General features: G+C 36.0%; 1 protein-coding gene across 4 annotated transcripts; it reads right to left on the bottom strand.

The window, feature by feature from the left end:
• Window positions 1-128: 128 nt before the first annotated feature.
• On the bottom strand, window positions 129-22,496 carry LOC132544910 (RING finger protein 122-like). 4 transcript variants are annotated; one of them, XM_060208567.1, is made up of 6 exons: window positions 22,413-22,496; window positions 8,849-8,974; window positions 6,668-6,707; window positions 6,044-6,085; window positions 5,548-5,627; window positions 129-4,024 (listed from the first exon to the last, which is right to left on the bottom strand). In XM_060208567.1, the coding sequence occupies exons 1-6, from the start codon at window positions 22,415-22,417 to the stop codon at window positions 3,865-3,867; spliced, it is 453 nt and encodes a 150-aa protein (XP_060064550.1). In that variant the 5' UTR covers window positions 22,418-22,496; the 3' UTR covers window positions 129-3,864. The 4 variants fall into 4 exon arrangements, with proteins under 4 accessions (XP_060064550.1, XP_060064551.1, XP_060064548.1 ...); XM_060208568.1 differs by lacking the exon at window positions 22,413-22,496 and adding an exon at window positions 10,447-10,548; XM_060208565.1 differs by lacking the exon at window positions 22,413-22,496 and adding an exon at window positions 10,227-10,439.

A 22,496-nucleotide genomic window follows, 5' to 3' on the forward strand; every position in this document is an offset into this window, starting at 1 on the left:
TGACACTTGACCTATAAACACAATGTTAAAAAACCATTAGGCCTAGACCTTATAAAGGAAAATCTGAGGAAAATTTCATTCAGTTTTCCTCGGGCTGAAAAGTATGAAACTAAAGACAACATAACAACTTTAATATTAAATGATTTATTTGCAATAAAACGATCATGTAAAATATCATTCATATCATATCAGGAATATATTTAACAGCATCAGAGTGTATATATTTGAATTGAATATTGAGGATTTTTATTTTTATAAAATTTGACCAAAAACATTTACAATTTGTAAAATTTTACCAAAACTAATATTTGCTGAAATGTTTGCCTCTATTGAGTTCGATGAATTTTCAACAGAATTGTAACTCTCCATCTGCCTTGAAGAATTATCTGAACCTAGATTTCAAAATACAAAAGTTCAACCATCAATAAAACAATCTTTTCCACACCATGGGAAAATGTCACGACAAAGTAGAACATTCTTTTTGTGTCACTTAGTGGGCGATATGTTTAGGATTTTCATGCTCCAGCTATTTTGTAGGCTGCAGCAAGTCTTAAAATATCTATCCTAAATTTCTGTCACTAAACCACTTAATTTCTTCAGGTTTCAAATAGACTTTATTTTGTTCCCCGTAGGAGGGGGGCATGTCGCCACTTTTTTTGTCTTTCTGTTCATTTTTGTTTGTTAATTTGTCTGTCCATCTGTCATTATTTTGTCTGGACAGTGAAAGGTAACAACATGAAACTTCATAGGTAGATAGATCTCTATAAAGAAAAGTGCAGTGTTCAAGAACCTTAACTCTCTTTTGTATAATTTAGGAGTTATTGCCCTATTTGTTATTTTTCATACTTAAATTTTGTCAAAATTAGCTCTTTTGGAACTAGTGTTCCAATGTTTATCAAGGCCTAATGCAGCAAGAAGATAACATTTACCTACTTCATTGTCTCTGAAATCTTTATTGGACATCATGGCGATTTGTCAGTTTCATTGTTTGGAATCAGACAAAATTTACTTCAACCAAGGGGCCTCAAATCTGCCATGACAAATTCCAAAAAGCATGGATAAGATATTGTATGTTGAGGATGAAAACCCTTGGATTTTGAAGGTGTGTTCCACCTCTGTATTGCAAATCTTGTATTTAATAGTCACCAGGCATGAATACTCATTGATTTGTGTCAAGTCCATTTCTGATAAGTAAGTACTTGTAATGTGAACACTGATTTGAAACATCAATATTATTTCAATAAACTTAACTGATTTAGGCTCATTAAGTGATGTTCTTGACAAGCAAACAAAAATTTATAACAATTTGTAAACAATTCACTTCAGACAGAAATAAAAAAAGTCACCACACATGTTTTACACAAGCACCGGGGCGAACACAAAAATTCTGGCTCTGAGGGTGGGCTTATCAGAGGGTGAACAAAAAAGCACTTGTTAGTTATCAATAGTGATATGCATTGGTGGGTTAAGGACACAACAACTAATATTTAAAACAAAAGCCAAAATGGACAACATGAAGTAACATGGATATTTCAGGAATGTTAAGACATAAACATGGTATTTACATTAATATTGGAGTACAATTAAGATAACATATATTTGAAATCTATTTATCTATGAAAATATTTGTTTTATTGGCATTTATATCAGAACTGTATTTACAGTGATAAAAATTACAACAAACAGATAACAACTTTTTCTAAACATGAAACAATAACTCATGACAGTACTATTGTTATATATATATTATATGTATGCTTATATTGTTGGAAAATATACATTTCAAAACATTAATTATCATCAATATCAGATATCATAATCAGTGGCATTTTAACATACATACACTTTATCAGGTTAGTGATCCGAAGAGCTTCAGGATGTACCAGTTAGTAAAACAGTTAGTATACAATAATGATATCAATTGTTTTGACGAAACATAAGGCTTATTTCTGAGCAATCAAAAAAATATATATTTGCTTTAAAAGTCAAATTAACATTAGGCCACTCAACTCAAATACTCTGATATTTTACTGACAATCTAATTATTAGAAAGAAATTCTAACAAAATAAAATAAATGTGAGGAAATTAAACCATTATTTTTACAAAAATGGATATTTTTCAACTGATATATCAGATTGAAAACCCTAAATGAATTCAGCTTAATACCAGAAATGAATGAATGAATGAATGAATGAAAAGTGAATGACCTTGACCCACTTTCAAGGTCACAGGGCTAAATTATGTTGAAATCTTCAAGTAACTTCTCAATAACCGAAAGGCCCAGAGGTCTGATATTGGGCCTGTAGCATGGCAGTATGAAGGACTACCAAGTTTGTTTAAGTGAGAACATTGTCTCACATTCAAGGTCACAAGGGTTAAAAAAAAGGTTGGAATTTTGTTGTCAAGAAGGTTCAATGTTTTGAAAACTTCAGTGTAGGGCCCTAAGAGTTGGATTTGTTAAAATTTCTGCACTGTCCTTAAATTCGACACTTGCAACGAACAATACTCTGCAGGCTTTAATCTGTATGCTAGTACTGGATAAGGTAGTTCTGTTAAGTTTGTGCTTGTCATTTGGTAAAAACAAAAAAAAATCACCTCAGGTTAAATTGTGTTGTCACAGCTAGGTTTAAGTGATGCTATGCTGACAAATGGGGCAAAATGAAAAGTGATTTGCTAAGTTTCGTACCATTGATACATTACTGTTAGACACAACTATCAAGTGAACAGTTAACGAGTTATGTCACCTGGAATCCCATATCTAAATGTGGCCCGTTTATTACTAAAGGTAATATTAACAACTGTATGATAATTCAAAAGGAATGATTTAAATTCAAACCAAGTTGCGGAGACCTTCTAACTAGATATGATACAAAAATTGCCTGTGTACAATTTACAGAGGGTTTGCACCTTATGAGACATCAGACTGATTTACCACCTGGTTGGTACTGAGGCTGAGGTCCGTATCAAAAGTACTAAGTTAGAAGGACAATTATCTCAACAACGTACAATGTTTAACATGAACAAATTATATGACCATTAAAAATATCTCATAAAATTTGCATATTATCAAACATTAACAATGATGCAATGGAATATGGTGATCCTGTGGAACATGTGATGTTATGAACACAGAATATGTATCACGAGGGAGGCATAATCATCCCATCCACTTCCTGATATACATTCATACCAACTATTTTTGTCAATAATTGTATTTAAATTTCTAAGACACATATTTTGCAAAAGGCACTTGATAGTACAGCTTTCCAATTTTCATCGGAGTTTGTCTAAACATAATCAAAATTTTTAATTTTAGTGAAAATGGTGACCAATATCAGTCTAGTTCCATATAAACAGACACAAATACTGTCTTGAAACCATCTCCCAGAAATACTGTCTGGAAACCATCTCCCAGAAATACTGTCTGGAAACCTTCTCCCAGAAATACTGTCTGGAAACCTTCTCCCAGAAATACTGTCTGGAAAACACCTCCCAGAAATACTGTCTGGAAATCTTCTCCCAGAAATACTGTCTGGAAACCTTCTCCCAGAAATACTGTCTGGAAACCCTCTCCCAGAAATACTGTCTGGAAACCTTCTCCCAGAAATACTGTCTGGAAATCTTCTCCCAGAAATACTGTCTGGAAATCTTCTCCCAGAAATATTGCCTGTAAAACTTTCAGGATACATCATTCAGTTTCACAAACACGGTATTGTATAATCCGGTCTTTTCACCAAAGAATAAGTTTGCTTTGTCACTGGAGGAATAAGTTTGCAACATCCACAACTTATCTGTCAAGTGCCTTTGTTCATATATATCACAATAAGTATCCGAGGTCCCTCAATTTATTTACAGGTATGTAATTAAACTGTCTCAACAGTAGACGTTCCAGGCGTTTCTGAGCTCTGCGTCCTCCGGTCAAGTGGAATGAGGCCAGTTCTTTCCCCTGGGGAAGGCAAGGACTGGACGGGAGCCTTACACATGGGACAGGCATTCTGATATCGTAGCCACTCCAGTAGGCACCTGTCAATAGTCACACATTTGAATTTGTCCAGGAGTATATGCATCCTTGATACTCCAAGAGTTAAGATCACCTTTTTTTCTCTGCACCTTGGAACATGTCTAGCAAAACTGATGACACGAGCAAAGTAATTTGATTGGTTACAGGAGAAAAAAACTGACCAATCACAGGCTGATATGCTTCTTTTGAAGATAACAAAGTTTACGACATGCAACTTCAAAGTCATTACAACATACGGTTACGCAACCTTGAGATTCAACTGATACATATCCAAAGGTCAAACTAGTCTTTTCATCTCATCCACAGGGTGTTGCACAGGGAACCTTCAATTGGCTATGACATGTTCCAGGAGTGCTGAGAGTAAAAGTGATTATAACCTCTGGAGTATCGAGGACTGAGTATATCAGAAAATATCCTCAACCTCTGGAGTATCGAGGACTGAGTATATCAGAAAATATCCTCAACCTCTGGAGTATCGAGGATTGAGTATATCAGAAAATATCCTCAACCTCTGAGTATCGAGGATTGAGTATATCAGAAAATATCCTCAACCTCTGGAGTATCGAGGACTGAGTATATCAGAAAATATCCTCAACCTCTGGAGTATCGAGGACTGAGTATATCAGAAAATATCCTCAACCTCGAGGAAAATATCCTCAACCTCTGAGTATATCAGAAAATATCCTCAACCTCTGGAGTATCGAGGACTGAGTATATCAGAAAATATCCTCAACCTCTGGAGTATCGAGGATTGAGTATATCAGAAAATATCCTCAATCCATTATCATTTTTTTATATTCTTGATATTTCCACAGGGAATGCAGACGTAACTTTTAACATACGTTTATTTGTTGTTATCATTCAATACAAAACCAAACTTCAAACTACAAATAAGTAGGTAGATAAAGAATTGCAGCAAGTTTAGGCAGAAAACAGAATCATAGGGTGATATTTTGAACAGAATCTTCATCTTAATTCAAGTATACAATGAGGTCAGATTCTTCATTTAGGACTAGAAAAATGTAAATGATACAACTTCTTACCACAACCTCAACCCCAGTAAAAAAAATTATTATTTTATGAAATCATGCAATCATTTTCAATATTTGTAATCATTTCACTTGTATATAAAGTATAACACTATTTCAAGAATACCTGTACATTGTTTTCTAATACTAATGATGCAGACAAACCAAACATTTTTTCTGATAAAATTTACTGATGAAATTTACTGATAAAATTTACTGATAACTGAATGCACCAAAAACAAATATGTGTCACTCAAAATTTGAAATTATCAAAAATGAAATAATGATGTGATCCTATTGAAATACAGACATACATGTCTGTTTAGTATTCAGTATTACAGATGGACTTTGGTACTCTTTGTCTTCATTATCAGAAAAACAATTCCATACCAAACAGTAAGCAGGTTGGCGATAGAATGGTTTGGAAAAGTTGCCAATATCAAAATAATTTAAAAATTTCAGTTTACATAAGTTAATATTTACAATGAATTACTTACTTCATATGGAAGCAGTGGTTGCACGGACATATGGCCACATATTCTGACTGTTCAAACTCCTCGATACACACAGGACAAGTCTGGTTAACATAAAACATAGCATCAGGTACAATTTCATATAATATCTTCATTTTCTTTAAAACTGTTTAATTCATTAAGTTATTTTATATAGCTCATTTGTTCAAGCATCATAGTTTAAAACCTGCAATGTAGATGTGAGGCGTGATTAAATTTTGCAACAGTGTCAGTGTTTTATAGATGAGAAATGGGACCCTCCTGTGCTGAAATGGTTGTGTTCTTTGGCAAGAAAATTAACCATAATAACCAAATTGCTTGACTAACATGCTAAGGGCCTCTTGCATGTTGTTCAAAGAGATAGCCACCAGCTGTTAAAAGGAGACTCAGCCTAAATATGGCCATGGTTGTTCACAGGGTGATAATTACCAGACAAACTAATAAAAAAAAAAAACCTTACATGTAAAACACACATACTTACATCATTTGGAAGTTTCCTCTTTTTGCCCGTCTTAAATTTTATCTAAAACATAAGAACGCAAAGAATTTTTTTCTTACTATTAATTCAATAAATAAAATTATATAAATAATATAAATTCTCATATTATTTTGAATTTGTGATAAGTCACAGGTACACAACTTTTTACTACAGATTATTAGGTAAAATTGTAAAAGTATTTAACCTTTGACTTAGAGGTGACCCAATTAATTAATACATATTTTAGAGCACTGAACAGGTATAACTGTAAACATATACATTTTAGTGTACTGAACAGATATTAACTGTAAACATACATGTTTTAGTGGAAATCTTATATAATGTAATGTAAATGTAATGTAATAAGCCCAACCCTTGACTCTGAGTCTGAGGTAGAGGTAACATGTTAGTCCCAATGGCATACTGCGAAAGTAATACAGTAAGATGCTGACTCAACAAAATCTCATCTGGAGGAGAAAATGTCTTCCTTTTCATGGAATCTCCTATTTTTTTATGTATAGTTGGAAATTCTATCAAACAGCCTTGATTGTATTACCAGTACCATTACACATGTCCATGCAATGCACATGCTACAGACGTGATATTGGTGCAGTATGTTGTACTTACTCTTCTATAACCTTGTTCCTGACGAGCCTTACATCGCAATCTGTCAAACAAGAATGCTGTTCTAAATAGTGTCTTTCTTATATTACATAACTTACCACTAATAGAAACAAAAAAAGATATTAAATGCTTAAAAAATCAATTTTAAATCTATCTCTCATGTAATTCAAAAGAATTCGGTTTTGTGATATTAATCAGTATTAAAACAAAAAAAAAGTATTATCCACAAAAATAAAGGCTATTTATAGCTTGCCAAATGTCCATGACCAGGAAGCTAATTACAAACAGAGGTGTGAGTTCTAGACTGTAACTTCTCTTGTAGAACCATGCACCATAAGTTGATATTTTTTTTGTTAATCTGATGCAAGTCTCATCAATTTTAGAAAAATGACATATTTGGGATGAAAAAAGTCATTTTATTTCAGCAAAAACTCCCAATACATAACCTGCTTAAACTTAAGAGAATATATCACAATGTTAATAATAAACAATTTGGTTTGAAAGGTTAAGTTGTTATTAAAATGATATTTCACATCAAAAAAAAAAAAAAATTACTGACAGTGAAACTTGATGGACCAACAAACATCAAGGTCATTGAAAAGTCCACTATTTTATTGATCAAATCAAAACAACACCCTATATATATATGACGTTTTTGGTCAAAACAAGTCTTGAATTTTATTGGACCAAACAAAGAACCAGTAAATTACCTATACAATGATAACCTGTATTTATGATTTTGAAGCACAGCCTAAATACCTTCCTAAACTGACATCTAGATAAACAGGACAACCTGTCTATTAAGGATAGCAAATACAAAAAAAAACTATCCTAAAGTCGCATTCAAAAGTACTTGTAGTTTTTACATCATAGTTGCAAGAATATTAAAAAAAAAAAAAAAAAAAAAGACAAACAAGTGGCCCAATGGGCCTACATTGCTCACCTGGTATTCAATGTTTGTAAACAATAGAATCGGTGTTCATATCACCAAAATATTGACATATAAACCGTTGGCAATCAAAGTGGGTACATGAAATTCACAATTTAGGTAAAGCACTTTAAGATGCTTCCATTCGTGAAGAGTATTTGATTCTACCATAATTGGGTCTTGGAAAAAGATTTTTCAAATCTGAGTCAATTTAATCCCTTTTGGCCCGGCCCCTCAAGCCCCAGGGGATGGGGACTGTATAATTCAAAAATTTGGTTCATCTTAGGCCAGGGAAGGTTTCTGTAAAATTTCATTGAAATCAGATCAGGGGTTTTTGAGAAGCAGTAGGAAATGACAAAATGTTTACGGACACACGACAAAATGCCAGATGAAGGGTTTTAGACTTAGTCACCTTAGACTTTGTTATACCTAAAAATTGTATCCCTGTGACCTTCAATAAGGGTCAAGGTCATTTCCTGTATGCAATTGTTGTCAGTCACATTCTAGGAACCTATTAGCCAAATACCATGCCTCTGTGCCTTTTGGTTTGACAGAAGATGTTATCTTAATAATTATAACTAGTTCCACAACTGTGACCTTGAGTAAGGGTCAAGGTCATTTCTTTTCGCAAATTTTGTCTAGCTTCATCCCAGCAATCCACAACCTAAATAAATACCATGACATTTGGTGAGGTGGTTATTGAGAAGAAGTTGTTGATGGAAAAGTTGATGACGGACAGGCACATGGATGGACGTAAAATGAATGATATGGCCAATAGGCCTGCATCACTCACTTGGTATTCAATGTTCATCAAATATAGAATTAGTGTTTATCACAAAATATATTAACATGTATACTATAGGCATTCAAAGTGGGCACATCAAATCAATTTTCAACAATTGCCACCACAAACAGCTTTTAAGACTCAACTCTGAATAGTGACCGTTATGACCTTAATTACGGGTAAATTGCTTTTTTTTTCAAAATTTGTTGGCTTTGGCATAGAACCATCTTTCCACCAGAAGAAGTCTTTTACAGGTTTTGACAATGTGACCTGGCATAAGGGTCAAGGTCATTTCTTTTCGCAAACTTTGTCAGGCTTCATCCCAGCTACCCACCAACCAAATACCATGATATTTGGCATTTTGGTTATTGAGGCTAGATGGACAGATGGACCTTGGGCCTGGTAACTTAAAACACTAAATATTCTCATTTCTTGGCTGAAAGTTATTACCACAACTATCATAACTACAGACCTCCACATGTAACAACAGAAGGTGAGGCTGAGGAGAAGAGATAGCAGTCCAATCCCCAGCAACGGTAGTGAAATGTTGAAAGGAACGTCACTACCCTTCATATCTCTGGTGTCTTCCCCATAGTGTCTGTAAAAAAAAATCAAACCAGTGCTAATAATGGGTTATATCAAAAAGGTGACACATGTATCAGAAATATTATATTTGTCTGTGACTGGGAAAATCCCTCTATAAAAAGATGACAGTTGTGTCAAAAATATTTTGTCAATACAATCGTGGACGTCTTCCAGTCGCAAGGCATTAGTTGTGTAAGAAATATTACATTTGTCTTTGACAGGGACATCAATGAGTGACAAGTTGAAAATCGTATCAAAATATTTCCTCAGTATACCACTTAGGCTGCCCTTGGTATTGCAGTTGTTTCAGAAATATTCAGTAAGTATATGACATGGGACATCCTTGTGTCATGACAAGTTGTGTCAGAAGTATTACATTATTATATAACAGGGGACGTCCTTGTGTCGTAAGGTGATAGTACTAGTTGTGTAAAAAAAAAATGACTTGAGTGTATACACAACTGGTGATGTGTGGTTTCCACAGAGCTATCAGGTACAATGAAGCAGAAAGGTGACACTCTGGCAATGGTGGGAAGATGGACTACAATGCATGCACTCTTTCAATCTTGTCGTTACCTGGGTTGAAATTAACTGTTGAACCAACCCAGGTGCTGGGAACTTTTACTCGACCTAGCCTGTGAGATGATTTTTATCAAACTGATGTTTTAATTAAATCTCACCTAATTAAAGTGTTGATCTGGTTTTATCAAAGTTCAATCACTACGAGTGAAATTGATTGGATTTTATTAAGATCTACGGTAATAGTAGTAGGCACACTAATCCCCATCCCCTCCCCCTCCTAAATGTATGTATACAGGGTGTAAATGTATGTATGTAGATTGTGTGGGTTTGTGGGAGGCTGCAATACTTGTGGCAGGCTGCAATACTTGTGGGAGGCTGCAATACTTGTGGCAGGGTGTGATTTTTTTCTTGCAAAATTCAAACCTCTAAATATATAAAACTTCTCTTGTATATATATTTTTCCTCCGTAACCGAATTTAATTTACCTACTACATATATGTATTGACCAATCAAATTCTGTCTAAGAAAAAGTCTGAGATTAAGTATTCCTGTGGGTGTGGAAGATGGCACTTTTTCTTAGTTTTCCTGGAAGGCGAATTATGAACGTAGTCTGGTCATTTTATGCTTTAAACTTAAATTAAATGCAACAAAGTGATAAGATAGTTTTGAAAATTTGTGTATGAATGCTAATTAATGAAATTCAAACAAATGATTCTGCAGTTTGAGTGAAATTGTATACTTGCTCCGCGCGACGGCCCGCCAGGTTTCCATTGTACATCCGTCTACCTGCTGTAACCATCGACAGGTGTTTTAAAATGATGAGATGTCAAAAACTATCCACAGAATTGATTCAAATAGATTCATCGGTCATATTCGTGTACTTGGCTGGTAATACTGTAAGCGACCGAGTTTAGACACTACGCAAGTAAACAATGTTATGAAATAAACAGAACTACGCCGTACACTTAGCTCATCTCCCCGTCGACTTGGACCAGATTCTAGAAGCAGGCATCGTCCTTACTCGTCAGGTCATGTCGGTTGAGTCGTTAGAAACATTTCGGTGTATTGTGATAGTCGGTTGAGAAGTAGAGGTCTCGTCAGCAATGCACGTACGTATATACACACACAGTGAGAATAACTCAGATCAGCTGACGGACGAGTGTACATACACATTTTCACAGTATGTCTATTTATAGCACTGACCTACTTTTACCGCGGTTGGAAAGAGTTTCTACAAATCAAGCAATGGACAACCTTTTGGGCACACCCGTCCATAATTCACCACCTCATAGCCTCCAACCCTGCTCTTAAAAATGGACATTTTTCTTTATATGAAGTTAAAATTTGAAGAAGACACTGTCATCGTATAGAGACCACAGGAGTCTGACGTTCTGTTAAATATGACGGGTAACTAGAATTATTCGATACTTAGTTTTGACCAGGGACGTATAACACGTCCCTGATTTTGACGCCCCGACAGAACGATAATTATCGTCTATTCGCCCTCGCTAATTATCGTCATTTCGCAGACAGATTGTGATTTTATCTTAGAATGTATGTCTACATTTACACGAGATTGTTGGAAGCCGATAAACACTTTTACAAGTTTCTTTACCAAATCATCTAATATATCTACATCGATACATACTGAAAAGCAGATGTTTTTGATAGTAAGTATAAGTCAGTCTAGCATTGATGATTCTAATGTCACATGACCGGATAATAGAATCACAGAGGAGTCTTTATCGTCCGAGTTGGACATTCTCATACGGGCCACCATTTAAAGTCCCATCCAACGGACTCTACGTTGCAACATGCAGTTTAGGGCATGGTGTCCCTGCCTTGAATCATATAAGTATATCAATGGGATGTTGTCTGACAAAATATCCCAGTGGTTGTGCAAGTATTGTGTCAAGTTTAGATAATCAGAAGTGGAGCACTACTGTGTCCCTTACAGTACCCTTGCCGAGTCTCCATTCTCCATTCAGTTATTATAACCCGTGCAATATTGTGTTTGAATGTAATGTGGAGTTTTGTTTTAGTGTACAGTTTCAGCAGCAAGCATTACGCTCGGAACCCCCGGGGCATTAGCTGTAAGCCATAAACTATTTTCACAGTGTATATGCAGGGGATGGGGCACAGAAGAGGACACATCATGCCTCCTGAAGTGTCAATATACACCAATTTATGAGAGGATCAATATTAATCCTCCCTGGTACAGTCTCCCTGGGTATCCTGGGAATCATATTTAATTCCTTATACAGTTCTGTCTTAGTTGTTAGATGTTTGGGACAGAAGAAAAACACGTGATCAATTGTTTCCACATTATTACAAAGCTCACAATTTGGTGATACGTGTTTCATCATAATATTAATGTTCGATTTCAATTTTGTTTTGCCTTATCTTAATCTTGTGATAATTTTGTCATCTGAATTACTGTGGCAGTATAATTTTGTCTTTGTAATAGTTTTTTTTTTATTTGTCACATGTTGTTTGAATTATTCTGGCCTCTCCAAATTTTATCCCATTTTTTATGTTATTTTTTATTGATCAGCACAAAGTCTTCTGTTTTGGTAATTTTGACATCATTGTCAGCCATGTTATGATTTAGCGCTTTCTTTGCTTGTCAGCTCTTTCGTTACCGTGAATATCAACTTAAGATTGGACATATACTTTTTCTACCGCGATACCTTGTTCATCTAATAATTGTAGGGAACGTAAAATCAAATTTAGCGTGGCTGGTCTTGGTATATTTTGGTGTCTAGAATGAAGTGTCAAAAGTCTATCTTTGAGGATGCCCTGTTTGGTTTGATTTGTACTTCATAACGCTGACTATATCTACATTATCACTAGACTAAACAGCGATTGTCCGACATTCTGATTAATACGTTTATATTGTTATCAGGGGAAAAAAACTCGTAGACCTACTCTACCTGTTGGAATTTTAGATCCGTCAGTGCAATATTCAACACAATAACTGGGGTTGTGTTCTATGCTTGCCATGGTCTTTATTTCTGCTCCTGTTGGCTTCGTTTTTTGTTGGAAGCGTTAAAACATGCGTAACAAATCTGGGGTTTACCGCGAAACCAAGGCGGTAAGTGGTTTTGAAACTTTGCGTCTATTTGAACATTGTGTATATCAAACTCCTTTAGTAAATTAACTAACCGATGATCGGAAGCAGGTTTCTTGTGTTGTTTTAATTTGTCTCTATAAACTGATTTCTTGGATTTTTTTCATCAATTTGTTAGGTTAAAAATTTGGTCCTAATGTTTCCGTCCTAGTCCAATATTTGAGAGTCAGTTTTTCTCTTCTTTTTAGGGGCAGTTCGTCCGATTCTGCCAATAGGGTAACTGACGGTGTTTTTACAATAGATCCTAATACAACTTGAAGTGCCTTGTGTTGAATTACATCAACATATCGAGTACATGATCTGAGGCCGAATTGTACACTTGACATCCGTAATCTATTTTGAATCCTATTAGCGTGCTTAATATACTAAGTAATGTATTTATTTGATCCAAGATTGCTACCCAAAACTAAAGTAAGCGCATTGTGTTCTAATGTGAGGTTTCCAGGAGAGTTTAGGGTCCAAAATCACGTTAAGGTATTTGACTTGATTTACATACTCAGGGCGCTTATCGTCTAGAAATATATCTGTTTTTTAAGTCTTCTAGAGGATTTTTTTTCCCTGTGAATTTTTAAAACCAACTTTCAGTAGCCCAAAATTTAATTATATCATTTTTTTTTGTATGGCGTAACCGTTGTTTGTGCTCCAAATATACTGGTATCGTCAGCAAATGGTGCCATATTAGCTCATTTGTTTGTTTTTGAATACTCTTGTGGAATTTGGTCAAGTTTATTCTTGAATATATCAAATAGTCTGGACGAGATGACACTACCTCGAGGGACTCCATTATCTAGTGTTTTTTCCTCTGTCTTGAATTTTCCTATCTTTTTAAAATTCAGTGATAAATCTTACTAGAGATACCCATCTCCTTAAGTGATAGTAGAAGTCTTTCATACAAGACTAGATTGTAAGCTTTTTCGAGGCCTAGAAATACAGCCATAACGTGGTGGTTTTTTGCTAGGCGCGTTTTTAACCTCTGACGTAATTCTAAAAAGGAAGTCGAGTGGCGACCTGTTGTTCCTCAAGTCGCTTGGATTTTTATCGATTATGTTGTGTTTTTCTAAGTTGTGTTTTAGTCTGCTGTTTATCATTGTTTTCTTTTGCTTTACAAAGGTTCTAGGTCCACGCATTAAGTCCGTAGGATGTTGGTATTTCTCAAACTTTACCAGGTTTGTGAATAACAGTGTGTATTAAGGAACCCGATTTCCATCTTGTGTTGACCAGTTCTAGAATGATATCATTAACGTTATTCGGACAAAGTTTAAGATAGATGATCTATGCCGAGGGAAGTAATTTATTTTAGAATTGAGAGCTCTTAAATATTCCTGTTTGGAAATGGACTGATTAAACTTTTCTTAACAAGAATCTTTATTTATGTTTCTGATGTTGTCTGTGTTTTTTGTTTTATTTTCTAAAAAAATTATTGCAGTTCTTAAAACTACGTACCTTTTGAAATAGTTTGACAAAAATAGCTGCCTTTTCACTACTAGTTTTCCCCTCTGCATTTTTTCTTAGACCAGGCATTTCTTTAGGGGGATGCCTTATGTGGCCCTAACTTTATTCCATGCCGTTTTTTTATTTGTTTTAATGCTACATCACCAACACCTCAAGACCACAGCCCCAATACTACATCCTCAATACCACATTCTAAAGATTGCAACCTTATCACCATATCTCAGATCTACAGCATCAACACCACGGCCTCAATACTACATCACACCACATCCTCAACATCGCAACCTCATCACCCCATCCTTAACATCACAACCTCAAACAAAACAACATCAATTCTACGTCCTCAACCTCAGTATCACAACTTAAACACCACATCCTCAACATAACATCCTAGGAAGAGGCCCATAGGGCCTGCATCACTCAACTGGCTTTCAAAGTATCCAAGCATACAACACAAAAATACCTATTTTCCTATCAGATCCCAACCCTCCGCCCTTTGGAGGTCCGACAAACCATTCATACTTCAGACAAAATTAGAAGAAAGATTTTAATAATTTGCTCAATTTTCCCTATTGGAGTCCTATACCTCCTGTCCCAGGGGCCGAGGCCAACTGTTAACACAAAATTGATTTAGCTTCACTCAAGAATGCTTCAGACCAAATTTAGGTGAAATCCAATCACTCCTGCAGGAGGATAATATTTTAAGGAACACACCCTATTTCCCTATTGGACAATCCCTCCCACCCCATGGGGCAGACTCACCATTTATGCAAAATTGATCACGCTTCACCCAAGAATGCTTCAGACTTAATTGGGACAAATTCCAATCATTTCTACAAGAGGAGTTAGAATGTAAAGAACTTGCTCTATTTCCCCTATTGGGCCTCGCCCCTCCCGCCCCTTCCGTCCCATGGGGCCGAAACACTGTTTAGACAAAAAATGATTACTCTTCACCTAAGAATGCTTCAGACTAAATTTGGTCAAAATCCAATCATTCCTACAGGGGGAGTAGGACTTTAAAAAAAACTGCTTTTGAATCTTGTCCCTTAGCGACCCACCATTTATACAAAATTTGCCTCTGACAAAATTTGGTCAAAATCCGCTCAGTCTTTCATGCTTAATAACGATTTGTAGAAAAAAAAAAGTTGACGGACAAATGGCTCAGGTGAGCTAAAACAGTCAGGCTGATCAGGGTAGGAGTGAATCGGGCATGGGTACATGCAGAAGGTAAGACAACAACACGGAGAAGAGGGGACTGCACGGCTCAGTGCACAAACACAAAAGCTTAATGCCAGAGAACTCGCCATTCAGCCCTGTCTCTTATCCCGCCGTATCATATGTCCATGCATTTACAATGTTGTCAATGGAATGTTGGGACTCAAAATTCGAATTGCCTCTAAGAAGCAACATTTTCTATCTTTAAACCGATGTTTACGACTAATGTAATATCATAACACAGAAAAATAATTTTGAAAATTTATAAATTGTTTGTTGAGTCTATACCCAGAAAATGAATACTGTACAAAATATTATGTTTCACTTCTGTAAGTGACACAAATTAATTATATTATGAAACAAGTTATCCCAGCGGGATCTTGGCACCTACCATCAAACTGATCTTTTTTATTGGTTTAACGTGAGTTGGATCTTTTCCTTTCTTTTCTGTTCTTTCCTCGTAATTTTCTGCTGTACAGTTATATCCGACTTCATGATATTGTAACATCTTTAACAAGAAGAAATCGTAATAATTATCTTCAATTATTAAATTCCAAGATAGCAGTCCGTCAGCCATTTTGTTTTTCCACTTAGTCTCGAAATTGAGCATGCATCGGAACCTACATATTAAACGAGGGAATGATATGTGCAGTATGTAGTGAGAAACAGCGAAAATGCCATTTGAGAAAGATCCTTTCAAAACCTCTTAAGAAGTAGTGATTACAAAAAACGGTTTAAAACAGATACAAAACAAAATGAGTTCCCATCACCCGAGATAACTGCAGACCATATACAGTTGAGAGTCCTTATCTTGAAATTCAAATGACCACAGATAATATTTCAACTTATCCAAATTTCAACTCAAAGTTTCCAAATTAGGTAAACAGTATCCTGACGTTACTTACTGTTGAATGAAACACAAGCTACAATAGACACATTGCGCTGTACTTCCAACGGCGTAGAATGTATGAACAAAACTGAAAATTTGCTTTTGTTATGCTTCTGGAAACAACTTTTGAAGTTTCATATCATGTTAATATGATTTAACCGTTAAAACATATGTAATAAGCAGCACTACTTTTACGTTAGCAATGAGGATGAATGTTGATAACTGATTATTGTGAACTGCTGTTCGTGGAGGATGATGATGATGATGATCAGGAGGAGGAGAAGAAGAAGGAGGAAGGGGATAATGATGATGAGGAGGAGGATGAGGAGAAGGATGATGATGATGATGATGATATGATGATGACGATGATGATGATCATGATGATGAAGGCAAAGAAGAGAAAATGTACATGTGAGTGTGCGAGTATGGATGATGTGTAATGGTGTGAGTATGGATGATGTGTAATGGTGTGAGTATGGATGATGTGTAATGGTGTGAGTGTGTGAGTATGGATGATGTGTAATGGTGTAAGTATGGATGATGTGTAATGGTGTGAGTATGGATGATGTGTAATGGTGTGAGTATGGATGATGTGTAATGGTGTGAGTATGGATGATGTGTAATGGTGTGAGTATGGATAATGTGTAATGGTGTGAGTATGGATGATGTGTAATGGTGTGAGTGTGGATGATGTGTAATGATGTGAGTATGGATGATGTGTAATGGTGTGAGTGTGTGAGCATGGATGATGTGTAATGGTGTGAGTATGGATGATGTGTAATGGTGTGAGTATGGATGATGTGTAATGGTGTGAGTGTGGATGATGTGTAATGATGTGAGTATGGATGATGTGTAATGGTGTGAGTGTGTGAGTATGGATGATGTGTAATGGTGTGAGTATGGATGATATGTAATGGTGTGAGTATGGATGATGTGTAATGGTGTGTTTGTGTGAGTATGGATGATGTGTAATGGTGTGAGTATGGATGATGTGTAATGGTGTGATTGTGGATGATGTGTAATGGTGTGAGTATGGATGATGTGTAATGGTGTGAGTGTGGATGATGTGTAATGGTGTGAGTATGGATGATGTGTAATGGTGTGAGTATGGATGAAGTGTAATGGTATGAGTGTGGATGATGTGTAATGGTGTGAGTATGGATGATCTGTAATGGTGTGAGTATGGATGACGTGTAATGGTGTGAGTATGGATGATGTGTAATGGTGTGATTGTGGATGATGTGTAATGGTGTGAGTATGGATGATGTGTAATGGTGTGAGTGTGGATGATGTGTAATGGTGTGAGTATGGATGATGTGTAATGGTGTGAGTATGGATGAAGTGTAATGGTGTGAGTATGGATAATGTGTAATGGTGTGAGTATGGATGATGTGTAATGGTGTGAGTATGGATGATGTGTAATGGTGTGAGTATGGATGATGTGTAATGGTGTGAGTATGGATGACGTGTAATGGTGTGAGTATGGATGACGTGTAATGGTGTGAGTGTGGATGATGTGTAATGGTGTGAGTATGGATGACGTGTAATGGTGTGAGTGTGGATGATGTGTAATGGTGTGAGTATGGATGACGTGTAATGGTGTGAGTATGGATGATGTGTAATGATGTGAGTATGGATGATGTGTAATGGTGTGAGTATGGATGATGTGTAATGGTGTGAGTGTGGATGATGTGTAATGGTGTGAGTATGGATGATGTGTAATGGTGTGAGTATGGATGACGTGTAATGGTGTGAGTGTGGATGATGTGTAATGGTGTGAGTATGGATGATCTGTAATGGTGTGAGTATGGATGACGTGTAATGGTGTGAGTATGGATGATGTGTAATGGTGTGATTGTGGATGATGTGTAATGGTGTGAGTATGGATGATGTGTAATGGTGTGAGTGTGGATGATGTGTAATGGTGTGAGTATGGATGATGTGTAATGGTGTGAGTATGGATGAAGTGTAATGGTGTGAGTATGGATGATGTGTAATGGTGTGAGTATGGATGATGTGTAATGGTGTGAGTATGGATGATGTGTAATGGTGTGAGTGTGGATGACGTGTAATGGTGTGAGTATGGATGACGTGTAATGGTGTGGGTATGGATGACGTGTAATGGTGTGAGTATGGATGATGTGTAATGGTGTGAGTATGGATGATGTGTAATGATGTAAGTGGATGTATATGAATACTGTATACGTTTATATGTCCTAAAATCTTGAAAATAAAACAATTATAAAAAAATATTCCTTTGTCAATTGTGCTGGGATACTGGGAGACACACAAAACATAGCCTACTACACCTTTCCTATAAAACATGACCAGGCAAGTCACTGCTACAGAATGATGACACTAATTAAGTAGCCAACTTTTGATAATTAAACAGGTAAAAGAGGTCGATAGTTGTGTATACGATTGACCAATATGCTGTATAGTTAGCCATGTGCTACACAAAGGTGACTTTCGACTCTGTATATACAGGGATCACACTCTTTAGAATAAGATGTAACCCCCCCCCCCCATGAAGACAACAAATGACTTTTCACTTGCTTTACAATTTGAAATGACTTTTTTTACTTGCCTTACATAAGGGGCTGAAAACATCTGTCCAAAATCAGTAAATGATAGATCTGTTGCTCTTTGAATCCCCTACAAGTTCTTGCATGGGGCAAGTAGACACCAGAAATAAACTTGTCCATAGATAATTTCTTCTTGCCCATTCAGCACTTAAAAAAAATTCAATATGAATTATTTATTTATTAATTTGATTTCATTTAAGATAGAAAACTATTATTTATAAAACAATTTTTCTGCTTCCTCCTTGATAAACGATGTCGATTTTACACCTAAAGAGCGCCATTCCAATGTCTTTCCAAGACATCAAGTCAAGTCTTATCATATGCAAACACTTCATTACCTTATTTCATACTTCAACTGGAGTTTTAACTATTTCCATAGGTTTATATTGGTGGAAAATTGTTTGGCTATAAGCAATGTGAAGTCATAAAGAGACCTATTTACACCTCTCTCAAATTTTACACGAAAAACAAAAACGAAAAACAAGAGGCCCACTGGGCTTAAGGGTCATCTGACTATAAAGACCTATATATGTAAGAGCCCAAATAGGCCTATAATAAATTGCTTAACTACGCTACAGTTAACACTCAATACAAAGACACATGTTCCTAGAGGTAAAATAAAATTTCTGAGTTTACGAAATGATTCCCCATTCATGATGATGTTTCAGACCATATTTGGTTGAAATCTATTCAAGTGTGAAAGAGGAGTAGGGTTTTAAAGTGCACGCACGACGCACGGCGACAGACGAAGCACGATGACTATAGGTCATCTTAACCCTTCGGGTCAGATAACCTAATTAAAGTATCAACTAGTTCATGAACCAATTTCAGAAATTTTTTGAAAATGGATCACTTAAAGGTGTTCCCTCTAAAGCATTGTTAGACTGTATTACTAAGTTGAGAAAATCAAGCGATGTTGCAGTGGAAGTTCCAGTAGTAATCATTTCTAAAACACGTTCGTCGATTTCCTCTTCTTGTGATCCCTTGAACTCCTTTCTATCTAACGACAGGTGTCTGGAATTGTGGTCATCTTAAATTTTGGTTATACTAATTGCCGCCCGAAAACTGTATACTGACCCAGGTGGCATTTTCATTTGTGACCGTTTTCAGTCGCGACTTTGTGAGTATAGCGCATGCGCGAGCACCAAATATTGAGAATGCTTAATAATACCTTATGTTACCGTAAGCATATTCTGTCTTCAAGACCTGCTGGTTCTCTAACGCTGGGTAACGAATTGTCATCCTTCCGGTCCATAGCTAGCAGTATGAGCAAATCGAAGTGGGTGATTCTCCCAAAACTGTTGAAACTGTTCTGTTGTCTTAGCCGAAATCAGGTTGTTTCATGTGTACTATCCTAATGGTGAAATTACATTTCATGATGTCTCTAGTACAGTAGTGCTTAGCTAGTTTAAGTGAGCTTCTCTTTGTGTTACTGGACATATTTAGTTCCACCAACTTTGATAAAATTTTCTGGTCATATATTCCTTTCCTTTCAGAGTTTTAAACACTTCTATCATAACTCCTCGCATTCGTCTGAATTTTTAAGTTGGCTGTTTCAATCTGTAGTAGCATCTTTGTTGTTCGTCTTTGGACGTTCTCTGTTGCTTCTATATTGTTTTTCTTGTAGGGCGACCAGACCGAACTAGCACACTCCACGTAGGGATTAGATCCATAGCGAAAGATGAAGATACAAAGTATTCTAAAGAAGTGTTTCTTAAGTATGATATGGACCAGGGTTGACATGTGAACAATACGCCGGAGCGATATTAAAACAGAAAAAATAATTCAGTTATGGTTTTCACCGTAAAATTCACAAAGATAGAGAGTGCGAAAAGACTGGTGAAAGAGAAGACAACCATGACAAGCGATGATTTCAGTCATCATTTACAAACTTAAACCTGCCTGAAGGGCAAAACATGCGAGTTAAGATAAAAGAAATAAAGTAAAAAAAAAAAAAAACCCACACCATAGCAACTCATATATTGATTATATCAATTGATAATATAACGCCAACATTATTTTTTATGTTCTCCTAAGAGAGAGCGTTTTGTCCGTCTGTTCGTCCGTAAACAATTTTTGTTATCACTATTTCTAGAGAAGTACTGGGTGGATCATCCTCAAACTGTATATGTATGTTCCCCTTGGTCCCTAGTCGTGCCTGTTTAATTTTGGTGAACACATTGGATTTATTCCAATGAAATTTTTCAATCGCTATTTTTTCAAAAGTTCTGGATGAACCTCTCTTAAATTTCAGATGAGGTCTCTAGCTGTCCATGTAATCTTGGGACTGACCAAAAGGATTATGACTTTGAAAGATTGTAATCGCTATTTCTTCAGAAGTATGAATGGATCTTTATTAAATATGATATGTGGGTTCCCTTTGTCCATAGTTGTGCCTGTTTGATTTTGGTACTGATCACAAAAGAACAACTTCTCGAATTTTTTACTTCGAAAGTTTCGTTATCACTATTTCTTAAGAAGTACTGAATGGATATCTCTCAAATTTCGTAAGTATGTTCCATATGGTCTCTCCTTGTGCTGTTTTGATTTTGGGACTGATCAGAAAAAACAAAATGGCTTCCAAACGGCCATTTCGGATTCGACAAGTAAAGATTATCATCGAAATTTCCGCAAAGAAATGTTCAAACGGCTTATCATTAAGAGCAAAAACAGAGAAGAAAAGAGAAAAGAAGGGAAAGTATCCAACTTTCAAAGAGCAAATAAAGATCAAACAATGGTGGACGTTAAGATCCCTCTGGGATCTCTTGTTAATAATACTGAATTACGGCTAGTGTTGCATGCAACCCTCGTCCCCTGTCGTAAATTAAATTTTCTAAGCAACACAGATCTTGATAGCAATGAACAAATATCTCATTTTAAAAATTGAAAGTCTTCCCTCCTAAAACCAGTGTCTGGACAGGGAGGATTCAAAAACAAGAAAATAACACGAAAAAAATGTTTATGCACTCCTTTGTGCTTAATACTGTATGAAGTTTTAATCAAGTTTATCATCCTTAATTTAATTGCGTGATTATTTGGAAAACAAACTAAAAACACTGACATATCAGAAAGGACCCCGCTTTGCCTCTGACCTTTCAAAATAAATTTAACCTTTATATCTAAATTGTCAGTAAAGATATAATATTTGACCTTGACCTTTTGACACAGTGACCTTGAACATTGGTCAGTTGACTACTGGTGTTATTTTGACAAATTTTGCTTCTCGTATCTTTGATGCAGGGCCCTGAAAATGGTGATAAATGTCTATTGTAGTAAGCGACCTTCATAACCTTCACAGTTGACCTTTTCACCTCCAACTCCATCCCATCCGTATATTTTCTAATATTATGACAGTGCATCAAATTTCAATACAATTGGTCAATCCTATCATAAGTTTTCATCTGGAAACCAAACTATGACGATAAAAGACTATTTTTAGTGATAGTGGCTTCGAAGCTGATTGACTCTTTGACCCCAAACTCAATCCGGCTCTATATAACTTCAGAAGCTAACAGCGTATGAATTTTCAAACAAATCCGTCAATCCTTTCTGAAGTTACCATCTGAAAACCAAAATTTGACGAAAAATATCTATGTATAGCTACAGTGACCTTTGTAGTTGACCGTTCGACCCCAAACTCAATCTCACTCTGTATTACCTCATATCCTAACAGTAAGTGACGTTTCAGTCAAATCCATCTATCTTTTCTCAAGTCATCGTCTGGAAACCAACATCCGGACAA

The sequence above is a fragment of the Ylistrum balloti genome, unplaced genomic scaffold (genome assembly GCF_031769215.1).
Source record: "Ylistrum balloti isolate Yb309-2 unplaced genomic scaffold, AGI_CSIRO_Ybal_v1 Utg369814, whole genome shotgun sequence".
Lineage (NCBI taxonomy): Eukaryota > Metazoa > Mollusca > Bivalvia > Pectinida > Pectinidae > Ylistrum > Ylistrum balloti.